Source organism: Myodes glareolus, chromosome 10 (assembly GCF_982192425.1).
Source record: "Myodes glareolus chromosome 10, mMyoGla1.1, whole genome shotgun sequence".
NCBI classification, from domain to species: domain Eukaryota; kingdom Metazoa; phylum Chordata; class Mammalia; order Rodentia; family Cricetidae; genus Myodes; species Myodes glareolus.
Genome location: NC_142035.1, coordinates 64,710,728 through 64,729,978, shown reverse-complemented (window position 1 = coordinate 64,729,978; position 19,251 = coordinate 64,710,728). Strand labels below are relative to the sequence as shown.

General features: G+C 39.0%; 1 protein-coding gene across 1 annotated transcript in view; it reads right to left on the bottom strand.

Moving 5' to 3' along the window:
- Aqr (aquarius intron-binding spliceosomal factor) overlaps positions 1 to 19,251 on the bottom strand; it is a 77,223-nt gene that overhangs the window by 38,614 nt on the left and 19,358 nt on the right. The window contains exons 9-16 of the mRNA XM_048459596.3: positions 18,640 to 18,716; positions 15,211 to 15,275; positions 14,170 to 14,286; positions 12,713 to 12,826; positions 9,372 to 9,475; positions 7,939 to 8,041; positions 5,146 to 5,266; positions 802 to 943 (exon numbers count right to left, since the gene is read on the bottom strand). Coding sequence (XP_048315553.3) covers positions 802 to 943; positions 5,146 to 5,266; positions 7,939 to 8,041; positions 9,372 to 9,475; positions 12,713 to 12,826; positions 14,170 to 14,286; positions 15,211 to 15,275; positions 18,640 to 18,716 — 843 coding nt within the window. The remainder of the gene's footprint in view (positions 1 to 801; positions 944 to 5,145; positions 5,267 to 7,938; positions 8,042 to 9,371; positions 9,476 to 12,712; positions 12,827 to 14,169; positions 14,287 to 15,210; positions 15,276 to 18,639; positions 18,717 to 19,251) is intronic.

Below are 19,251 nucleotides of genomic sequence, written 5' to 3'. Positions count from 1 at the left end.
TTTCCATACAAAGTCAGCAACACTGCATATGTGTACCTACTGTGCCTGAAAGGTAATGAAGCTTTGCTTCATGACTCAATTTTATTAATAAGCAAATACATACTTTTAATATAGTGAGTTATAATTACTGACTATAAACAGTGAAAGAATACCCAAAATCTCTAGGGTAAAATTCCAAAACTAACCATCACCAATCTCATAATGCAACATTGTCTACCACAGCTGGAATAAAAGACTTTTCTTAAAGAAACTCTCCAGATAAAGCCAAAGATAGAGAGAAACAGAAGAAATCCCCATGTAAATAGACCTGTAGGTGAACCCTGACAAGTTAGTTCCAATGTTCTGAAACACCCAAGGTCCTAGACAGTTCCTTTGGGCACTGACTCACACTTTCCACTACAGTCAAGGGAGCAACTGTGGAAGAGGAGATCTCCTTTCCTGCAAACTCCACCCAAGACTAACAGAGTGTCTCTGCCCTACACAGGACTGCTAGCCAGCACACACCCTCCCCTCTTTACCCTGCTACCACCACCTAAGCGAATCTTGTCTACATTTCTCCCCCTCCCTGCCTAAAATGACCTCTCCTCCCTTCTCCCCAGTTCTCCAGCCACACCCCCAGGTACTTAGACACATAGTTCACATTTTAACACCTCAGAAGTAAATTCACATTTTAAAAATTCTCAATTCGTGAGTATCTTTGACGGGTATCTTCATATTACTGAACACACTGACTTTCTTAGCACGGTGTATCATTTTATTGTAGACACATGTCTTCATTATAAATGGCATCAATTTACTGACCACGGCTTCATTCTGCTGACACTGTCTTCGATGTCTTGTCTAATCTCGTAAGTTGATTCCAAGCGGAAGAGATTAAAGTTCCTCAGGAGGTAGTCATGTAGAGTTAGAAACTGCAAATTCAATTTGGGGAGAGCCAGACAGCCTGAAAAAGAAAATATCATTGGTGATGGCATTATTCTTTGAATCAGCCATCTGATCTAAATACAAAACCACACCAGCACATCCTCACACTTCCATCTGCGCAGACACTAAGGCTAGACTACAGGCTGCCTTCTGAAAACTGACGGCACAGGTACCATTCATAAAAGTAATCTACATCAGCATTCCACACGCAAACTGTGCTTCCTAAATGTTCACTGAGACACTGAACACTAGTACAGGCGCCAGGAACTTAAAAGGTCCTTTCCCTTCATGCCATCCAAATCCTTAAGTGTATAACATTAGCATAAACTCACAAGTGACAGATTACTATGTAACATGAAGGGGCCCTGCTTGTTTGTGTTTTCTGTCCTGCTTGGTTCCCCCAGCCGGCAGGCCCCAGAGAAAATAAACCACACAGAGATTTCTATAAGTTATAAAGCTGATTGGCCCATTAGGTCAGGCTTCTTACTGGCTAACTCTCACATCTTGATTAACCCATTTTTCTGATCTATGTTAGCCCTGTGGCTCAGTACCTTTTTCAGTGGGGCAGCTCACATCCTGCTGCTTCGGTGATCTGGGCAGGAGTGGGAGGAATCAACTTCCTCCTCCCCAGAATTCTCCTGCTCTCCTTGCATCATTACTATGCAAACTTAATTATGATGATGTCACTTTGCCTAAAGAGAACTCCAAGCATTCCTTTGGGTAGACTTTAAGGGTCAAGGCGCTGTCTATGTGCTATTCCATCCCTTCTCTTCTGTCAGTGAATGAAGTCTTATCCTTATTTAGAGATCCACAGCATTATCAAAGTAATCCTTAAAGCCACAGTACATTTAACGGGCAAATCACGTTTTTGTAATCATCATCTAAAGTATAACAGTAATAAAAGAACTGAAAGAAATGATGTGTAAAATACTCATATCATTTTTATTAGTAGATACTGACTTGAAATCTGACTCAGCATCTCTCTCTCAGGCACAGGTTGAAGGAAAGGTGTCTCATTTTCATTTAAAACAAAACAAAAACCTGTTAACACTTTGTAACCTCCATTGAATTAAAAATGGCTACACAAAAGGGAATAGGTTCCTTATAGCATCGTGTCTATATATGTGACACCTTGCTTTCATCTGATCTTCTCCCTCTGTCTCCCTAGCAGTTCTTCCCTAATTAGCCCAGCCTCTACTTTATTATTACATAGATTCCTATTTTATTTGTATACTGTGTGAAGGTGCATTGCTGTGATTGATGTAATAAAAAGCACAACAGCCAGTAGGTAGCCAGGAGGTATAGGCGGGATTCCTGGAGAAAGAAAGGAGAATCTAGGTGTGTAAGAGACGCCAGGAGACACAGAGAGGAAACAGGAGAGGTAACACCACAGGATGGAACATAGATTAATATAAAAGGGTTAATTTAAGTTATAAGAGCTAGTTAGGAACAAGCCTAAGCTATAGGCTGAACTTTCATAATTAGTAAGTCTCCATGTCATTGTTTGGGAGCTGGCCTGTTACATATGGTGTCCAGTGTGGGGGCATGTATTTCCAAATAGGACCTGAGAAAGCTTAAAAAGTTCCCAACACACAAACATGAAACCAGATGAGGATTCCTAGTCCCAGTCTCTCAGGCTGGTTGTAGTGCATAGAGACACGGCTCTCCACTTCTGCCTATGGGTTGGAGTTAGCCCCCAGAGCAATGTGCAGTGCCATGTGCTAAGCTGAGCCATGTGGCAGGTGACATGGCAGCTTAAGATTTGTCTCATGTGGTCATAGAATGCTACAGACACTTAGTAAAGCCAGGTCCAGACACACACAAAAAAAACCTGTAAAAAAGTACAGTATGTTTAAACATGCTTAGAAGCTGAAGAAAGAAAATGGATATAGACAGTCATAGAAAAAAATAGTTTAAAAATAATAAAGCCTTTGAAGAGAGAGTAAAGTAATACACACACACATACACACACACAGCCACATAAAGATGAGAAATACACAGGGCATCTGGATCCTTTATGTTGTTCTGTTGACTGTGAATTTTTTGAATGTTAATGAACAGAACGACAGTTGCTGAGACACTGAATTGTGGAATGGACTGCTAAAGTAAACCAGCCTATACACTTTAGGGATGTCTTAGCTTCAAACTGAAAGTTAGACAATATGTTACATTGGGGGAGGGGCTCTGCTTTTGTTTCCACAGGAAATGAAAAGCTATGAAGTCTTTCAAAGTTAATCAAGATCATATTTGACCAGGGGAGACCTCCTGAGGATCTTGGCTACAGATACAAGGGAAAAAAGTCAAGAAAGACCACAAAACAGGTAATGTAGAAGCTGATCACTTGACATGGGAAGAGCCTTGAGACTGGGTAAGACATGATAAATCTTGGTGATAGAGCCCTCATGACTTACACATACCATCCCTTCAGATGGATAGATGGAAATTTATGTTACAGTTTGGTTATATAATTCAAGTGGACTTAAAAAGTTGACAGATGCCTTTTATCTGCTCAACATAAAACAAAAAGCCATCTTTAGCTGACTTGTATACACCAAACATTCCACACTTTTGTGAATACAGATATATATGTTACCTTTAAAAGTTTCTATGTTTTCAGAAAAAAAGAACCAGACACCAAAATAAGACAAGCATCGCAGGTGATCCAGCTTCTAAGAAAGCCTGTTAATTTCCCCAAAATTTTGCATCCAGAGCAACTTCAAAGTTGTTAACTTTCCTTTTTTATTTAGACAAAAAGGGGGAAATGTTGTGGGATACTTGTATACTGTGTGAATATGTACTGCTGTGATTGGTATAATAAAAAGCTGAATGGCCAACAGCTAGGCAGGAAGTATGGTAGGATTTCCAGTGAGAAAAAGAAAGAGGAGGAAAATCTAGGCACACAAGAGACACCAGGAGACACAGGGAGGAAACAGGAGGTGCAATATGGAAGAAAGACAATGCCACATGATAAAATGTAGATTAATATGAATGGATTAATTTAAGTTACGAGCTAGACAGGAACAAGACTAAGCTGGGATTTCATAATTAATAGTCTCCATGTCATTATTTGAAAGCTGGCTGGTGGGACAGAGAAAGACTCCTTACAGATTCCATTATTCTACTTCCCACTTTCCTTAGTATCTCTTCATCCTGTCTCATGATCCCTGCTCTAGTGTCTTGTCCTACACACACACACACACACACACACCCTACATATAACTTAATTTCTATGTTCTCTATATAGGAAAGAACCAGAATCAGCCATGCTTGTCTTTCTGACTGTGGCTTATGTTTTTTTTGGGGGGGGGGGTGAGGTGGGGTGGGGATTCGAGAAAGGATTTCTCTGTGTAGCTCTGGCTATTCTGGAACTCACTCACCTTGAACTGAGAGATCCACTTGTCTCTGCCTCCCTGAGTGCTGAGATTAAAGGTGTGCACCACCACCTGGCTCTGGTTTATGTTGTTTAATATAATTATTTCCAATTGCACACACTTTCTAAGGGTAGATTTCTGAAATTTCAGGAAATCTTTGGAACAGCAGTCATTGGAAGAATTGTGACTACTTTAGAGTCATCACTAGTATAATACCACTGGTACAATTGGGCCAAATTCTCTGCTTCAGTGTATTAACAGGTAGTTTTGAAACAAAACTACAGGCTCAATAGGTAGTACATACACTTGGGAGATTAAGGAGACAGAAGTTCAAAATCAGCCTAAGGCAAATTTCAGGTTAGTTGGCACAGTATGATACCTTGGCTCAAAATATTAAGAACAAAAGTAAAAATTAAGAACCCCAAACATTTGTTACCAACTGCTGTTATGTATTTTATGCTGTTATGTATTTTATTTTTATGTATTCATTACACGCCTTCACAAAGACCTTTAAGAACGCTCTAACAGAGCTATTGAAAGGCAAGTCTATTAACAGCAACACAATGAGAGCTGTACTCTCTGCATTCTTAGGTCTCCTTAAAAACAGCCTTGTGGTTTAATAACCGTATTTTATATAGGGCAACATATCTTAGGGTATAGTTACATTTAATACAAATCTTTATCCTAAGCATTCAAAATTCTCATTCTTTCTAGCTTCTAATATTAACTTCAGAACCCAGAAAAGTAGCCTATGTACAGGAGTTTGGCATTCATTTCAGGCATAAAAGAAGAAATTAAGTTCACATCACATCTGACGCTCTGTACCCTTCACCTGCGTTCTTTTACCTACCTTCCCCAGAATAGTACTCAGTTGGGACAATGTTTTCATCCCATATAATTTTCTCGGTTGGATACAAAGGCATCTGATTCAGTTGCTGAATCTGAGAGATACGGCGTTCATGGCGAGACACCTGCAGGAAGGAACACGTTTGTGCAGAACATGAGCGATACTATGGTTTACATAGAACAACCAGGACGGCCTGCTGTATGCATGGGTTGAGAAATTCCTGCCTTTCAGTCACTGAGGTACTTCAATGAGACTTCATTTTTTTTCTTCCTGTTTTCCCTCATAAGTCACAGAATAAGGAGGCATTAATCAAATGTACTAGTGCCAATCCCAGCTCCTTCATTTATAAGGAAGTTACTATAAGCTTCTTAATCTTAGTTTTTTCTTAGTAAAACAAATGAAGCATCACAGTCTATCAGGGATTTATGAAAATGAAATGGGATACTGTAAATTGTATCAAATTCCATGGTACATGCCAAGAGTTTCAGAACTACAGCATCTATGTAAAAACCAAACAAACATCCCAAACAAAAATTCTGAATCCTAGATTTAATCTTCATGTTTCTACTAAGAATCTCACATAATCTGAGAAATTTTATAAATCCCCTAGTCTGAATCTTCTCATTGTAGAATGATAGAGTAAGCTGCACTTCCCCTTCAGTAATGATCTCTACATATTCTTAATACCATAGTTGTGCACCTCACACACAAACACGCCTGTTTTCTAATTAACAATGCCAAAAAGACACTGGTTTTTCTATGAGAAAGGTCCCTGGGAAGGGTCTGTATTTCTTTTGTTCATAAAAACTTTTAGTATTGGTATCAACAGCCTGACACAGAAGAGATTTTACACGGTCGGAAAAGAGCTCAGGGAATGCTTGGGAAGCATTTGCAGTCATAGACAGTGATGAGTGACTCGGAGGAGGACAGCAAAGACAGCAATCTAAGACACACTTCACAGAGTAAACATGCAGGATAAAAAGTATTTTCCATACTAGAACTAATTTACAATGCTCCCCAAGGCTTTGTCCCCAAAAGGCACTCAAACACCTGTCACTAAGCTTTAAACACCTGTTAACAAATAGTTTCTGGTCTCTACTCCCCAGTTCATCTTTCCAACAGTGGAGGGTTATGTTCTACCTCATGTATTAAAAATATACGCTTGGAAAATAAATCACAGTGGTACATCTAGTATGGTTCAACATGCGTAGTACATGCATATTTATTTATTTATTACTTGGACAAAAATGTCTGAAATAGATGAAAAGCCAATCAATCTTAAAATAGTAAAGAAAAAAACACAAACAAAACAAAACCTAAAACAACCATTTTAAATCCTCCCCTCGCCACCCTAGAAAAAAAATAAGAAAACTGGTCAGATCAAGGCTGGTGAGAAGGAAGTGGACACGCTCATTAGACTGTTAGTGGCAATCTACACATTTTGGAGGATAACCAGGCAGCCTCTTTTTCAATGTAGATAAATACACACATCAGGTTACCAGTTTCTGGCTCTGATTAAATGTCTACATATGGGCACACGCACACACACACACACACACACACACACACACACACTGCAGCAGTATCTATAAAGGTGAAAACTGTCAACAACTTAAAGAGTCAGTAGCTGCAACACTGTTAAATAGTCATTTGTTCCAGAAAATGTTGTACTGAAGGGAGAAGGTCTCCTTACACTGCACAGTGAACTAAATTCCCAAAGAAGGTGAAATGAAAACGACATTAATTTTTTTTTTAATCTTGGAATTACTTGAATCTTTGCTCCTTTGGTACTGGACACCAATGCATAAATAGCATTGAAAATATTGTACACACACTCTATCATTGAGCTACATGCTTGACTTGAATTTTGACCTACAAAATGTCTAAATTAAAGCAATAAAATGTACTCCACTATTACTCAGATAATTAAGTCATCCATCTATCTATCTATCTATCTATCTATCTATCTATCTATCTATCTATCTATCTATGTATGTATCTATCTATCTATCTATCTATCTATCTATCTATCTATCTATCTACCTATATGTATATGAAAACTTTAGAAGAGAGTAAGTGCAGAATTCTAAGTAACAGGGGAAGACCAAGTAGATAAGTTCTTCACTCCTTTAACTACCGTGGAATTGTAGTACATTTATGAAGTAAAACAATATAAACTCAAAAAAAAAAAACCCAGCAACGATAGCATATTAGTCCCTGCTCCAACAAAAACTATGTTTCTATAAAGCAACACAAAACTAGAAAAAATATCAGTTTAAAAATTAAAGCCCCGCATCACCAAAACTAACTGAAAAGTGCTTGTAATTCTTCAGTTACTTAGGGATAATTCACTATATTTCTAAATTATTAAGTTTATATTATCAATATTACCTAATATTTGAATACATTACGTCTGAATAATCACCTTTTCAATAACCACATGACCATGGTCATAAACAAGCCCTGTGTCTAACCATGATCTCTGCACTCCCAGAATATCAGTTCAGTAACACAGAAGCTGATCTGTGATATAAATGAATTTCTGTCATAAGGGAGCTTAAAGGCATGAAAGATGCGGTTAAAGAAATTAAAGAAATGAAAAACAAGTCTGACCAAAATAGGTAGATAGGTAGGTAGGTAGGTAGGTAGATAGATAAGATAGATAAATAATTCAAGTAAGTTGAGGTCAAAGTAAATTACTGAATCTGAATGCAGACACCAATACTGTTTATATCTTATGAAGGATTCAAAAAGGCAGTAAGCCATGGTAGAAATACCGAGAACATTAATATTTACCAGCAATTCTAGAAGAAATTCTTTTTCAAAAGTTGTGTCTTCATTTTTAGGAAGCGTTGGCAAGAGGCAGAGGTATGATGCCACCTGGTGGAGTGTGTTTGAACTGCAGAATGGAGAATATTCATATTAATTTACTTTGAAAACAGTTTTGTTATTTATTTATTTATTTGATTTGGTTTTCTGAAGGGTTTCTCTGTAGCTTCAGAGCCTATTCTGAAACTAGCTCTTATAGACCAGGATGGTCTCAAATTTACAGAGATCCACCTGCCTCTGCCACCCGAGGGATTAAAGGTGTGCACACCACCATCCTGGCCGGGTTTTCCTACTCTTATCTCAAAAAGTAAACATAACCCCAGGCCATAGGCATCAAAACAGACAAACAAACAAAAACAAACAATGACAAAAACTAGACAAGGGTTAAAACTTCTGAAGTATTTTCTGGGGACCTGAAATCCACTGAAGGATTCTGCAAGGACACACTTTTTGCTTGGGCCAGAGCCCAGCTAGCTCTTGGATATTGTGCAGCCGCATTGCCCCCACAAGGACTATCGAAAGTTACACTTAAGAGTGACCTTGATGACACAGAAAATATTTCTACTGAAAAAGTTACCAACACTGGACTCCTAGAGAGACATTTTAAAGAAGTATGTGACAAAATTCAAAGTATGTATTTTACATGCAATTTTTTTACCTGAAAAAAGATAAATTATCCTTAATTTGTCTTATATTAACAGTATTTTTCTTTTATCAACCCAAATTTTTTTCTTATGTCTTTTATATCAAGCCTCTCTTTTTCATTCCAAAGCCCTTTAAACTGCTAATTTATTTTCAATTTTATTTTCCAGGTCAAATAAATGGTCTAGCTTTTTACATTGGCGATGTAATGTACTGATATTCAACAGCAAAGCAAGCAAGGAGTACAATGGGGAGCACTACTAGCGTGCCTGTAATACCTAGAAGATCCCTGACTGTTTTAAATACACAGGAAGTAAGAAGTAAATAAGCTACTAACTATTATCTTCCAAAGAATACAGTAGTGGATATGTACTAGATAGTATTATTGATGTTACATATCTTAAAACCACAAAATTTTCCTATGTCATACCGTTAATATCAAACATGAAACTTTACTGGTTTCTGTTATTTTCTGTTTATGGCTAGTTATATTCTGTTTATAGCTAGCCAGCTTAATGCCCTGCTCAAAGAACAATGGCCTAAGTTATTAAAAATATTTTCACCCCTTCCCAAGGCAAAGATGGTTAGTTATGTTTAAGTGACTCTTTCCTAGGGTTAGAAGTAAGCAACAGTTGTGAGGTTAACAAGGGGCCACCACACAGCCTAAGGCAGTAGAAAAGGAATAAAAGCAACAAGGAAAAGAAAATCTCAACAGCAATGTACTAAGAAAGAATGCTGTTCTTTTCCTGTCGTCTTACCTGAGAGGCCCAAAGAACTTGACCAAGGAATCCCGGGCATCTACTTCTGCCACATTGGAAAGGGAGAAGTCATAGAGTTCGGGGAAGTGCGCAAAAGCAGCTCTCTAGAAAAGCCAACCGTCAACAGTCAACACCTGTGCATCAACACAACCACCTGGGATTCCTAGGCCTTGTGGGGACAGGAGGCTGTTCAGCCTCCATGGGTTTGCGTGCTTTCATTTCTCTTGCTGTTGATATCTAGCTTTATCCCGTTATGGTTAGATAAAATACATGCGTTATTTCATTCTCTTGTATTTGTTGAGGCTTTCGTTTTGTCTTAGTATGTGAAATATTTTGGAAAAATGTTCCATGAACTGCCAAAACAAATGTGTGACTTTAGTGTTTATAAATACTATGGAGATATCTATTAAATTTATTTGATTTGTGATTTCGGTAAGTAAATAAATGAATAAGTACTCACCACTTCTTATGTGTATCTTCTGTGTGATCCCTGCCTCATTAAACTGGAAGTGTGTTATACAACAGGGAAAGTATCAATTGTTCTGGCAGGAAAGCAACAGTGTCTGTGGTTTGTGCTCCCTCTCCACCACTGCAGGGAGCGAACCCAAAGGCCTTGTGCATGCCAAGGAAGCACTCCACCAGAGTGACACCCCATCTTTCTGTGAGCCCCAACATAGCCGACATGAAAATGACATGCATGTTAGCTTCCTTTGCAGTGAACTCTAATACTTTATGACCAAGAACTAGCCAAACACTACTAAATACAAGCCCTAGGGATACTGTACTGGAGATTAACCCAAGGGAGAAGTGGAAAATATAACCTGCTTCAGACTGACTGATCTCTGGGAACATAACCTGGCAAGGGGCATCCAGACCAATCTGGAGTAAAGGACAAGGCAGCCACACTGTGAGGATCTGACAGACTGAAGTAACCGTCTTGCTCTTATATCAAGCCTTTGTGTTATAGAATAGAACTAGAAGTCCTTGTATCAGAGTGGATGGCACAGAAGGTCACCAAAGGTAGAGGTAGGCTTGCCATGAAATTGCTACAGACAACTGCAAAGTGACCCTAAAACGAAGCCTGAGAGTAAGGGGCCTACACTAAGAAAAGCAAGAGCCAGTTCGAAGAAGAACACAGCAATAATAAGGCTGGAGCTTCTGTCAATACTGAAGCAATCAAGTTCCTTGGGGCCAATAAGCATACCTGCCTATGCTAAAAAAAAAAAAGCCATTTACACAGCGGCTGTGGTCACTTTAAGGGCAGAGGAAAGAGAACAAAAGCACCATTGCTCTGCAGAAGGCGGAAAAAGATGCCTGAGCCCACTCTTCTTCCTAAAAGATGTGGCACCTTAGTGCTCCATGTCACCCACCCGGCATTTGGGCAAGGACCATACCTGGTGAGAGATTAGGGCTGACTATGAAAGAGAGTGTGAATTAAGCACGGCACTGTTATTCTTCAGAGACACTCTCTAAACTGACAAGCCAGGTGTGAGGATTAATCTAGAATGTCAACTTATTGGAGTTTGCAATGACCAGGGTGACCAGGGAAATAATTTCTGGACGTGTCTATGAGAGACTGTCCAGATTACTTTAACAGAGGTGGGGAGACCACCACACCTGTGCAGCACCATCCCATGGGCTGGGGTCCTGGATTGCATAAAAAGGAGAAAATGAGCCAGGCAGTGGTGGCGCACACCTTTAATCCCAGCACTCGGGAGGCAGAGGCAGACAGACAGATCTCTGTGAATTCGAAGCCAGCCTGGTCTACAAAAGCTAGTTCCAGGACAGGCTCCAAAGCTACTGAGAAACCCTATCTTCAAAACCTAAACCAATACAAAAAGGGGGGGATGGGGAGGATCAGCCTTCAACTCTGCTTTCTCGCTGCGGACGCAGTGTGATTACTGCCTCACCCTCCTGACACCGTACCTTCCCTGTCCTGATGAGCTGTCCCTTCCTTCTTTAAGTTGCTGTAGATGGCTGACTCACCAGAGCAGCCCGACAGGTGACTGTGTACTAGTGTGTCTGCAATCCCAGCACTCGGAGGCTAAGGCAAGAGGATCCAAAGTCCAGACCGGACTACATAACAGGACTATTTCTCAGAAATAATAATCGGTGAATAAATGAATAAATAGAGTGACAGAAAACAAAGGGACTTTTGGGACTGACCTATTTGAGCTATACTGGTAAATTTCACTCCTATGACATGTATTTACTGTAAAAATATTTACAAAGGATAAGTGTATAAATAAGATATATGAAAATACCTAAAAATAAAAATATGTATAATTATCTTGCTGTTTTTTACATCTATCTATCTATCTATCTATCTATCTATCTATCTATCTATCTATCTATCTATCTATTTATTTATTTTATGGTTTTTCGGGACAGGGTTTCTCTGTGGAACAGCCCTAGCTATCCAAGAACTAGCTCTTGAAGACCAGGTTAGCCTCGAACTCACAGAGATCTGGCTGCCTCTGCCTCCTGAGTGTTGGGATTAAAGGTGTGTGTCATCACCGCCCAGATATAATTCGCCTTGTTATAGGTGCAAGTGTGTGTGTCCCCCTGCAATCATCATGACAGGCAGGGAAACGAATCTCGAAGAGACAAGAATGAAAACTTGGTTCAACCTGACTTAGTCAGTTTGGATCACACTTGTAGAGAGTCTAATCCCAGGAGGTTTATTGTAAGCATACATAAATACAGTAGAATTTGGAAAAAAGTTTCCAGACAATAGTTATTCCAATTCCAGGTGCACAATAAAGCTTGATACGTGACTACACAGAACTCTGCAAAGTACATGTGACTGTGAAGATGAGTTCTACAGCTTAAGGGCCTAGGATCTGGTGTGATCTCTGACAAGGCTAGCATGGAGGTCAGCAGGCCATAAAGTATGCAATAGTAACTGGGAACTAAAGAACAGGTCTTGAGAGGGAGAGTCTGGAATAACCATTCTAGAGGACTTGGGCGAGGTCTGACTCTACAGATAGCAAAGGTCACCAGGCTGTTAACAGCACCACCTACTCTCAGCTTTCTCTAGGACATTGAAGAGATGCCCCTGTGTCTGACATTCCTGGTTTCCCCAGTGCTTATCTGTGAATATAAGGACCTACTGACCTCTACACAGGCTGACTCAGTTTGTAGGGTATCAAATATCAGCACAGAGATTGATTTACAGGTTTCAGATAGACTATGAAAGTCATTTATTTCATAAATTCATCAAAAATGAGAAAATGAGGATGAAAATATCAATACTATTTTTATTTGCATATTATAAAACCTAAGTTATAGAATGACAAACAGGAAGAAGCATAAGAAAAGGTATACTGCATTTTATTTACCTGAAGAGATGTAATTCTGTCATAGTGAATTGTGGTCATCTCATTCTCCGTCAGAGCATTTCCAGTCTGGTCGTTAATTTCAAAGCCAGTATAGAACTTCAGCATGTCTAAAAGCTGGAAGGATTCATTCAAAGTAATAAATTATTTATTAAAAATAATAAAAATTATGTTTTTCAGGGGTTGAAAAGTTCAGAAGGCAGCACTACACAACAAATACTTGAGAACATATCCAAACATATTTAATTTATGTGAAAATAAAATATGTTTTATGACTAAATTGTTAAGCCGACTTCATATACATAGTGAGAAATTCAACTGTAATCCCAATAAAACAGAGAAATTTTGCATATTAGATCATCCTGTGGCAAGGTCTGTGAGGGACTGCCTTAACTGATAATAGATGTGGGAGGGCCCGGACAACTGTGGGCGACACCATCTCTAGGCAGATGGGTCTGCGTTGTTTAAGAAAGCTACTTAACCATGAGCCAAAAAGCAAGCCGCCAAGTAGCATGCCCCCATAGTTCTGCTTTGGTTCCCTGCTTACGCTGTTGCCCTGCTTTTAAGGATGGGCTGTGACTCAGAAGTTTAAGGCAAACAGATACTTTCCACTCCAAGCTGCTTTTCAACAGTGTTTATCACCACTACAGTAAAACAAACCAAACCAGTGTATCACCCATGCCTCCCATGAGTCTCCACGGCCATCACACCTCTTCAGCTTAGCTCATGATGAAGAGGCCTTGCTTTCTGCACATGGAAGCACATCCAAAGAACATTTAGGCTGCATTCACTTAACCTTTTACTATTTTTAGTCCTAACCTGTGACACATTATAGTTAATTACTAAGAGTTTATACGGTAAATTATTAACCAAAATTTTTGTTGAATGAAAAAGAAATAGAAGTGCCTAGTAAGATAAGAGATAAAGAGTATGCAATACACACAGAACCCGTATCTTAAATTTACTCTCACCAGAAAAACATAATTACAAATTTGGTAGATGTTTGACATGATAGGAAATTCAAAGTACCAACACATTGCTTTCCTACCCAAAGCAATAAGCTGAAATGCCTTTACCTTCCTACTCAATGAACCAGACTAGGTGCAGGACTTTTCTGTGTTATCAACTGCCTGTCACTGTTGTCATAGGCAAGAGCAACCATGTACCTGCAGTTAATACTTTTTACCCACAGTGGCTTTTCACATAAAATTAAAATAGATGAACACATGAGACTACATTTCCAAAGCCATAATTTAGTTCAATAATAAAAGAATGCAGAGTTAACACAAGTTAGATAATTACTAGAGTTGTATAGGTGCATTCAAGTATGTATACAACATTCAAGTCAATATTCTAGAATTCTGCTTTGGCTCATGCCCTGGTATTTCCAGCTGCATAGTAAAGCAAAGATCAACTTAAGAGATCACAACATTCAAAGTGTCAGATCCACTGGAACTCACCTGGGAAAAGAGATGGCCATCCCCTTCTCTGTGAACAAGACTGGAAAGGTAACAGTGAACCAACAGGTGAGAGTCATCCAGGATGGTATTAAACCAGCGCCTCGTGGGGAGCAGAGCCTGGAAAAGATAAACACCACGGCATTCACTTTGCCTGTATTCTCTGCGGGTAGAGATAACATCTACTGCTATTTCACATCAAGTGGACATCACAAAATACCCTCCTGCATGTCCAAAGACACCTGGTATACAAAACAAGGGGCCTCATCCATGCTGTAAAACAAAACTAAAACCAAAAACAACAACAACAACAAAACCCTCAGTGTCAATGCTTTTCCTTCTAAAAACGATGAGGGCACAACTCAGAAGATAAAAATAAGAGCGGACACAGGAAGACTTTAACAGGTCATCTATCTTGTCTACAAGCTTTTAAGCAAGATCTACGTGAACTTCTAGTATGTACTGCAGAGAACTGTAAAAGCAAAGCTCTTTTCCAGCTCCTGCTCCTGCCTCCCTTATGACAACAAGAGAGGCAGTGGTGAGAAACTGAGATGGAGTTTACAACCAGTTACGAAGACAATCCCTGAAGAGACAAAGTTACTCTGATCTGACACAGTGAGAGAATATACATTAGTCACTGGTGGAGTTAGCAGATGATAAAATCCTCAAGAATGATTGTAAGTCTAATAGTTTTAACACTCATTTCAAACCAGGGGACAGATTTTATTTCAATTTCCTACATTAGAGAAGAAAAGGAAATGAATTATTCTGAATTATGTCAACTTTATATCTGAACTTTCCACAAGAATCCCATGCTTAACAATATGAAATCTGTAAAAATCTTAATTTTAAAAGACAAAGCAACCTATGCCAATAGAACAGTTAACACAGAACTTCAAGGAATCAAACCCTGAGACTTCCTTGTCTACATGAAGCCTTGAAATAGGAACAGACCAAGGGCCATTTCAGGTATTTCAGATGTACCTGTAGCTTGATCTTCGACTGCGAAAGAATATATAGCAAATTGCTATATATATTTCTTACCTCTAGATCAATCATAAGTTCGATGAATCTTTCACAGTAATGAACTTTGTCCATAGTGACAGGCTCTAAACATGAGAGAAACATGTTAGAATTTTACCAAGCCATTTGTGTGCTATTTCTTAAAACTGGCAGCTAATAAATAATTTAAACAAACTCATTTGTCTTACTGTATGCAACTCAATTATGATTCAGAAAAAGAATCTCACGTATTTTTTTTCAAAGGCAGGCCATCATTATTTAATTCTACTAATATGAGAAAATGAAGAAATTTAGATTGGGTCTGAAGTGTATTGTAATAATATGATGTGTAAATTATTTATAGCTTTAAATTAATTTTATGTGTATGAGTGCCTACATGTATGTGCGTGCACCATGGCCTGCAGAGGACAGAAGACATCAGAACATCTAGAACTAGAGTTATATACGGTGATCTGTCACATACAAGCTGGGAGCTACACCTAAGTCCTTTGCCAAGAGCAGCAAGTGCTCTGACTCATGAGCCCTCTCTCCGGTCTTAATTACTATAATGTTTTTAAAAACCAAATCAAAGGTAGTTTTCTTTTTAATAGAAGACAGTTTTATATCTGGTTTGTTCCACTTTCCTCAGTATCATATATCAAATTCATAAGAATTCTCATGAATAAACATAGACACACCATACAATATAGTATATACACACATAATATACATCATAAAATATACACATAATATATACATACACACTTATAATATATATAGCTAACTTTGAAGTGGCAAATATATAAAGCAAAGAAAAAGAATTTTCACTGTTCATGTATGCCTTTTCATAATCTTAAAAGGGGATTATATTGCTTTAGAAAGAGCATTAACTTTGACATAAAAATGTCAATGACATTCAGTAGGCTGTTTTTGGTGAACCTTAAGAAAAACACATATAGATCTACTTGGAAAGTCAAAATAGACAAGATCGCCTGACAAAATTGGGAGCATGGAACTAGGGGGAGAAGGGAGGGTGGAAGGGGAATAAGGGGAGGAGGAGAACTTGAGGGAACAGGATAGACGAGATGGTGTAAGGACAGAGATGAGAGAAAGGAAACAGGTATCTTGATTGAGGGAGCCATCATGGGGCTATCAAGAAACCTGACATTAGAGAAATTCCCAGGAATCCACAAGGATGACCCCAGTTAAGATCGTAAGCAGTAGAGGAGAGGGAGCCCAAACTGGCTTTGCCCTATAGTCAGACTGATGAATATCTTAAATATCATCATAGAACCTTCATCTAGCAAATGATGGAAACAGAGGCAGAGACCTGCATCAGAACACTGGACTGAGCTCCTAAAGTCCAGTTGAAGAGTGGGAGGAGTGAGAATATGAGCCAAGAGATCAGGTCCATGATGGGTACACTCACTGAAACAGGCTACCTGAGCTAATGGGAGCTCACCAACTCCAGCTGGACAGGGTAGGAACAAGCATAGAACCAAACTAGTCCCTCTGAATGTGGCTGACAGTTGCATGGCTGGGGCAGACTGAGGGGCCACTGGCAGTGGCACCAGGATTTATCCCTACTGCATGTACTGGCTTTTTGGAAACCTATTCTCTTTGGATGGATACCTTGCTCAGGTAGAGAGGGCCTTGGACCCTCCCCAAAGCAATGTGTTTACCCTCTCTGTGGAGTGGATTTGAGGGAGGGAGGAGTGAGTGGAGGAAGTGGAAACTTGGATTGGTATGCATAATGAAAAAAGATGGTTTGTTTTCTTTTAAAAAAAATAAAAAAAAGAAAAAAGAGAATGCCAATGTACACATAAAGAACTAAAAAAATTTTAAAACTCATAGTACTAATTGATGATATTCATGAACATAATGTACTATTGTTTTTGAAAAATTCATTTTTAAATAATAACATCCTTGGGAAATAAAACACTTTCTGGATGTAAGTTCTGGATCGGTATTTATGGGTGTTGTGCCATAAACACTTAAAAATGCATTTATTCATCTGCCATATGCAGGAAAATGGAAGGTTAAGTATATTAGTTTCCACCTACTGTATGAAAATGCTAATGGCAGTTTTCTCCCCAGAATTTCTTCTCCAGTTAGTACCTACCTATTGCCCAGATGCCAAATCAATGGATTTTAATATCTGAAAGAGACATTAAATGTCTATCCTGGATAGTTATTTTCCATGTAATAAACTGAGGACAAGGTAAAGCAAGCTGATGAAGAGGGACACTAGATCCTGGCTTTTTGACTTCATCCTTGGCCACAGGGCTCTTACGAATAAAGCCAGGTAGATCAGCTCACACAATCTTAGCACTCTGGATAACATAGCAAGAGGAGCACAGGCTCAGGACTCGCCTGGAGGACAGTGAGCTTCAGGCCATTATGTTCTATACAGCAAGACCTAACCAAAAAACAAACAAACAAAAAAGAACTCCCCAAAAAACAAACAACAAAAAACTTCAAAGTAACCAATAAACTTACCAGTCAAAACTCACAAATAACTTAGAACGTATAAGGTTCTATGATCAATAAATGAAAGAATTTAAGAGCTATCTTTAAATTAAATGCTTTCAAACTAGTACTTGGTTGCTGTCCAAGAACTTTTTTGTTGTTCTAAAACTAAAAATGAAAACCAAACAAAAATAAATTCTGTACTCTCCTTCTGTATAACTTGAAAAAATTGACAAAGGTCAGGTTAAAATTAGAATACAAAGCTTAGTGCATAAGCTCTGCTCTGCAGACAGAGGTGCATCAGTAAAACCCTTTCCCATAGTGCACTTGGTAGCCTAGTCTCTATGTTTGCATGTATTATATGCACACAAACCCTTCTCCAGTGCTGCACCTACCAATTTGGCACGCAGCATGAAGTCTGAAGGGAAGATATTTTACGGGAAGGAGATAGATCAGCAAGATAGGGAGGGACAGGAGGAATGCGGGAGGGCAGCGAGGAAGGGCAATGAATGAGAATAAAGTATATATGAAATTCCATGATGAGACCCATTACATTGTACGCTAACTTAAAAATATTAAAGAAATATGTTTAAAGACAGGCTTGAGCCATCTCATTTTGTAGTTTATTATCTCAGAAACGCTTACCACCCCAGTGACATGTTATCACCTGAAAACTCTATTCAGCACTGTACTATAAAACAGCAAGTGAGGGCTATAAACACCTTATTCACTATTGTCCCCAGCATCCTGCAGAGAACTTGGACCTGGTAGGCAAAATGTTTACTAACTAAATGACCATTTCAATAGCCATGCTGGTGCCTCAATAACCCTCTAAGGTAATCCCAATGCTCAGGCTGGCAATACACAGGAAATGGAAATGACACACATTTGCCATTCCATGTTAAATCACTCCAGGAGCAGCGTTTAGAGCAGCAGTGAGTAAACTCCAGGAGGGCAACTACACACTAAGGTACAGTGAGCTGGATAAAGGCGGCCAGTTACCAGAGAGTGGGATGGACTTCAGCACGGAAATAAACTTCTGGATAAGCTGGGAAAGAAACCTTCTTTCTTGGTATGCCCTAAAAATCAGACAGTAACCCAATTATTTCTGAGTTATTAAAAAGCAAATTTAAACAGTGAGCTGTCTAAATGTTCTGTCTCTCTGATATTGGGCACATAGTAAACACACAGGAAGAAAGGAACAGCCTCATTACTGGCCTGACTTGCCTACTAAGCACCTCCTCCAGTTACTTTAAGCTTTCATTTAAATTCATAGAATGATTCAAAATTGCATCTATTCTGTCTTAAAAGTCTAACGTTTAGGGGCTGCAGAGACGGCTTAGCTGTTAGGAACACTTGCTGCTCTTCCAGCTGAACTGGGGTTAGTTCCTGGCACCTACATGATAGTTCACAACCACTTGTAACTCCAGTTAAAGATCTGATGCACTCTTCTGGCCTCCAATAGCAATGAATGCATGTGCTGCACTTACACAGATGCAGGCAACACACACACACACACACACACACACACACACACACACACACACACCACTTTTAAAAATCTCACATTTAACCAGGCATTGTGGTATATGCCATAATCTCTGTACTCAGGAA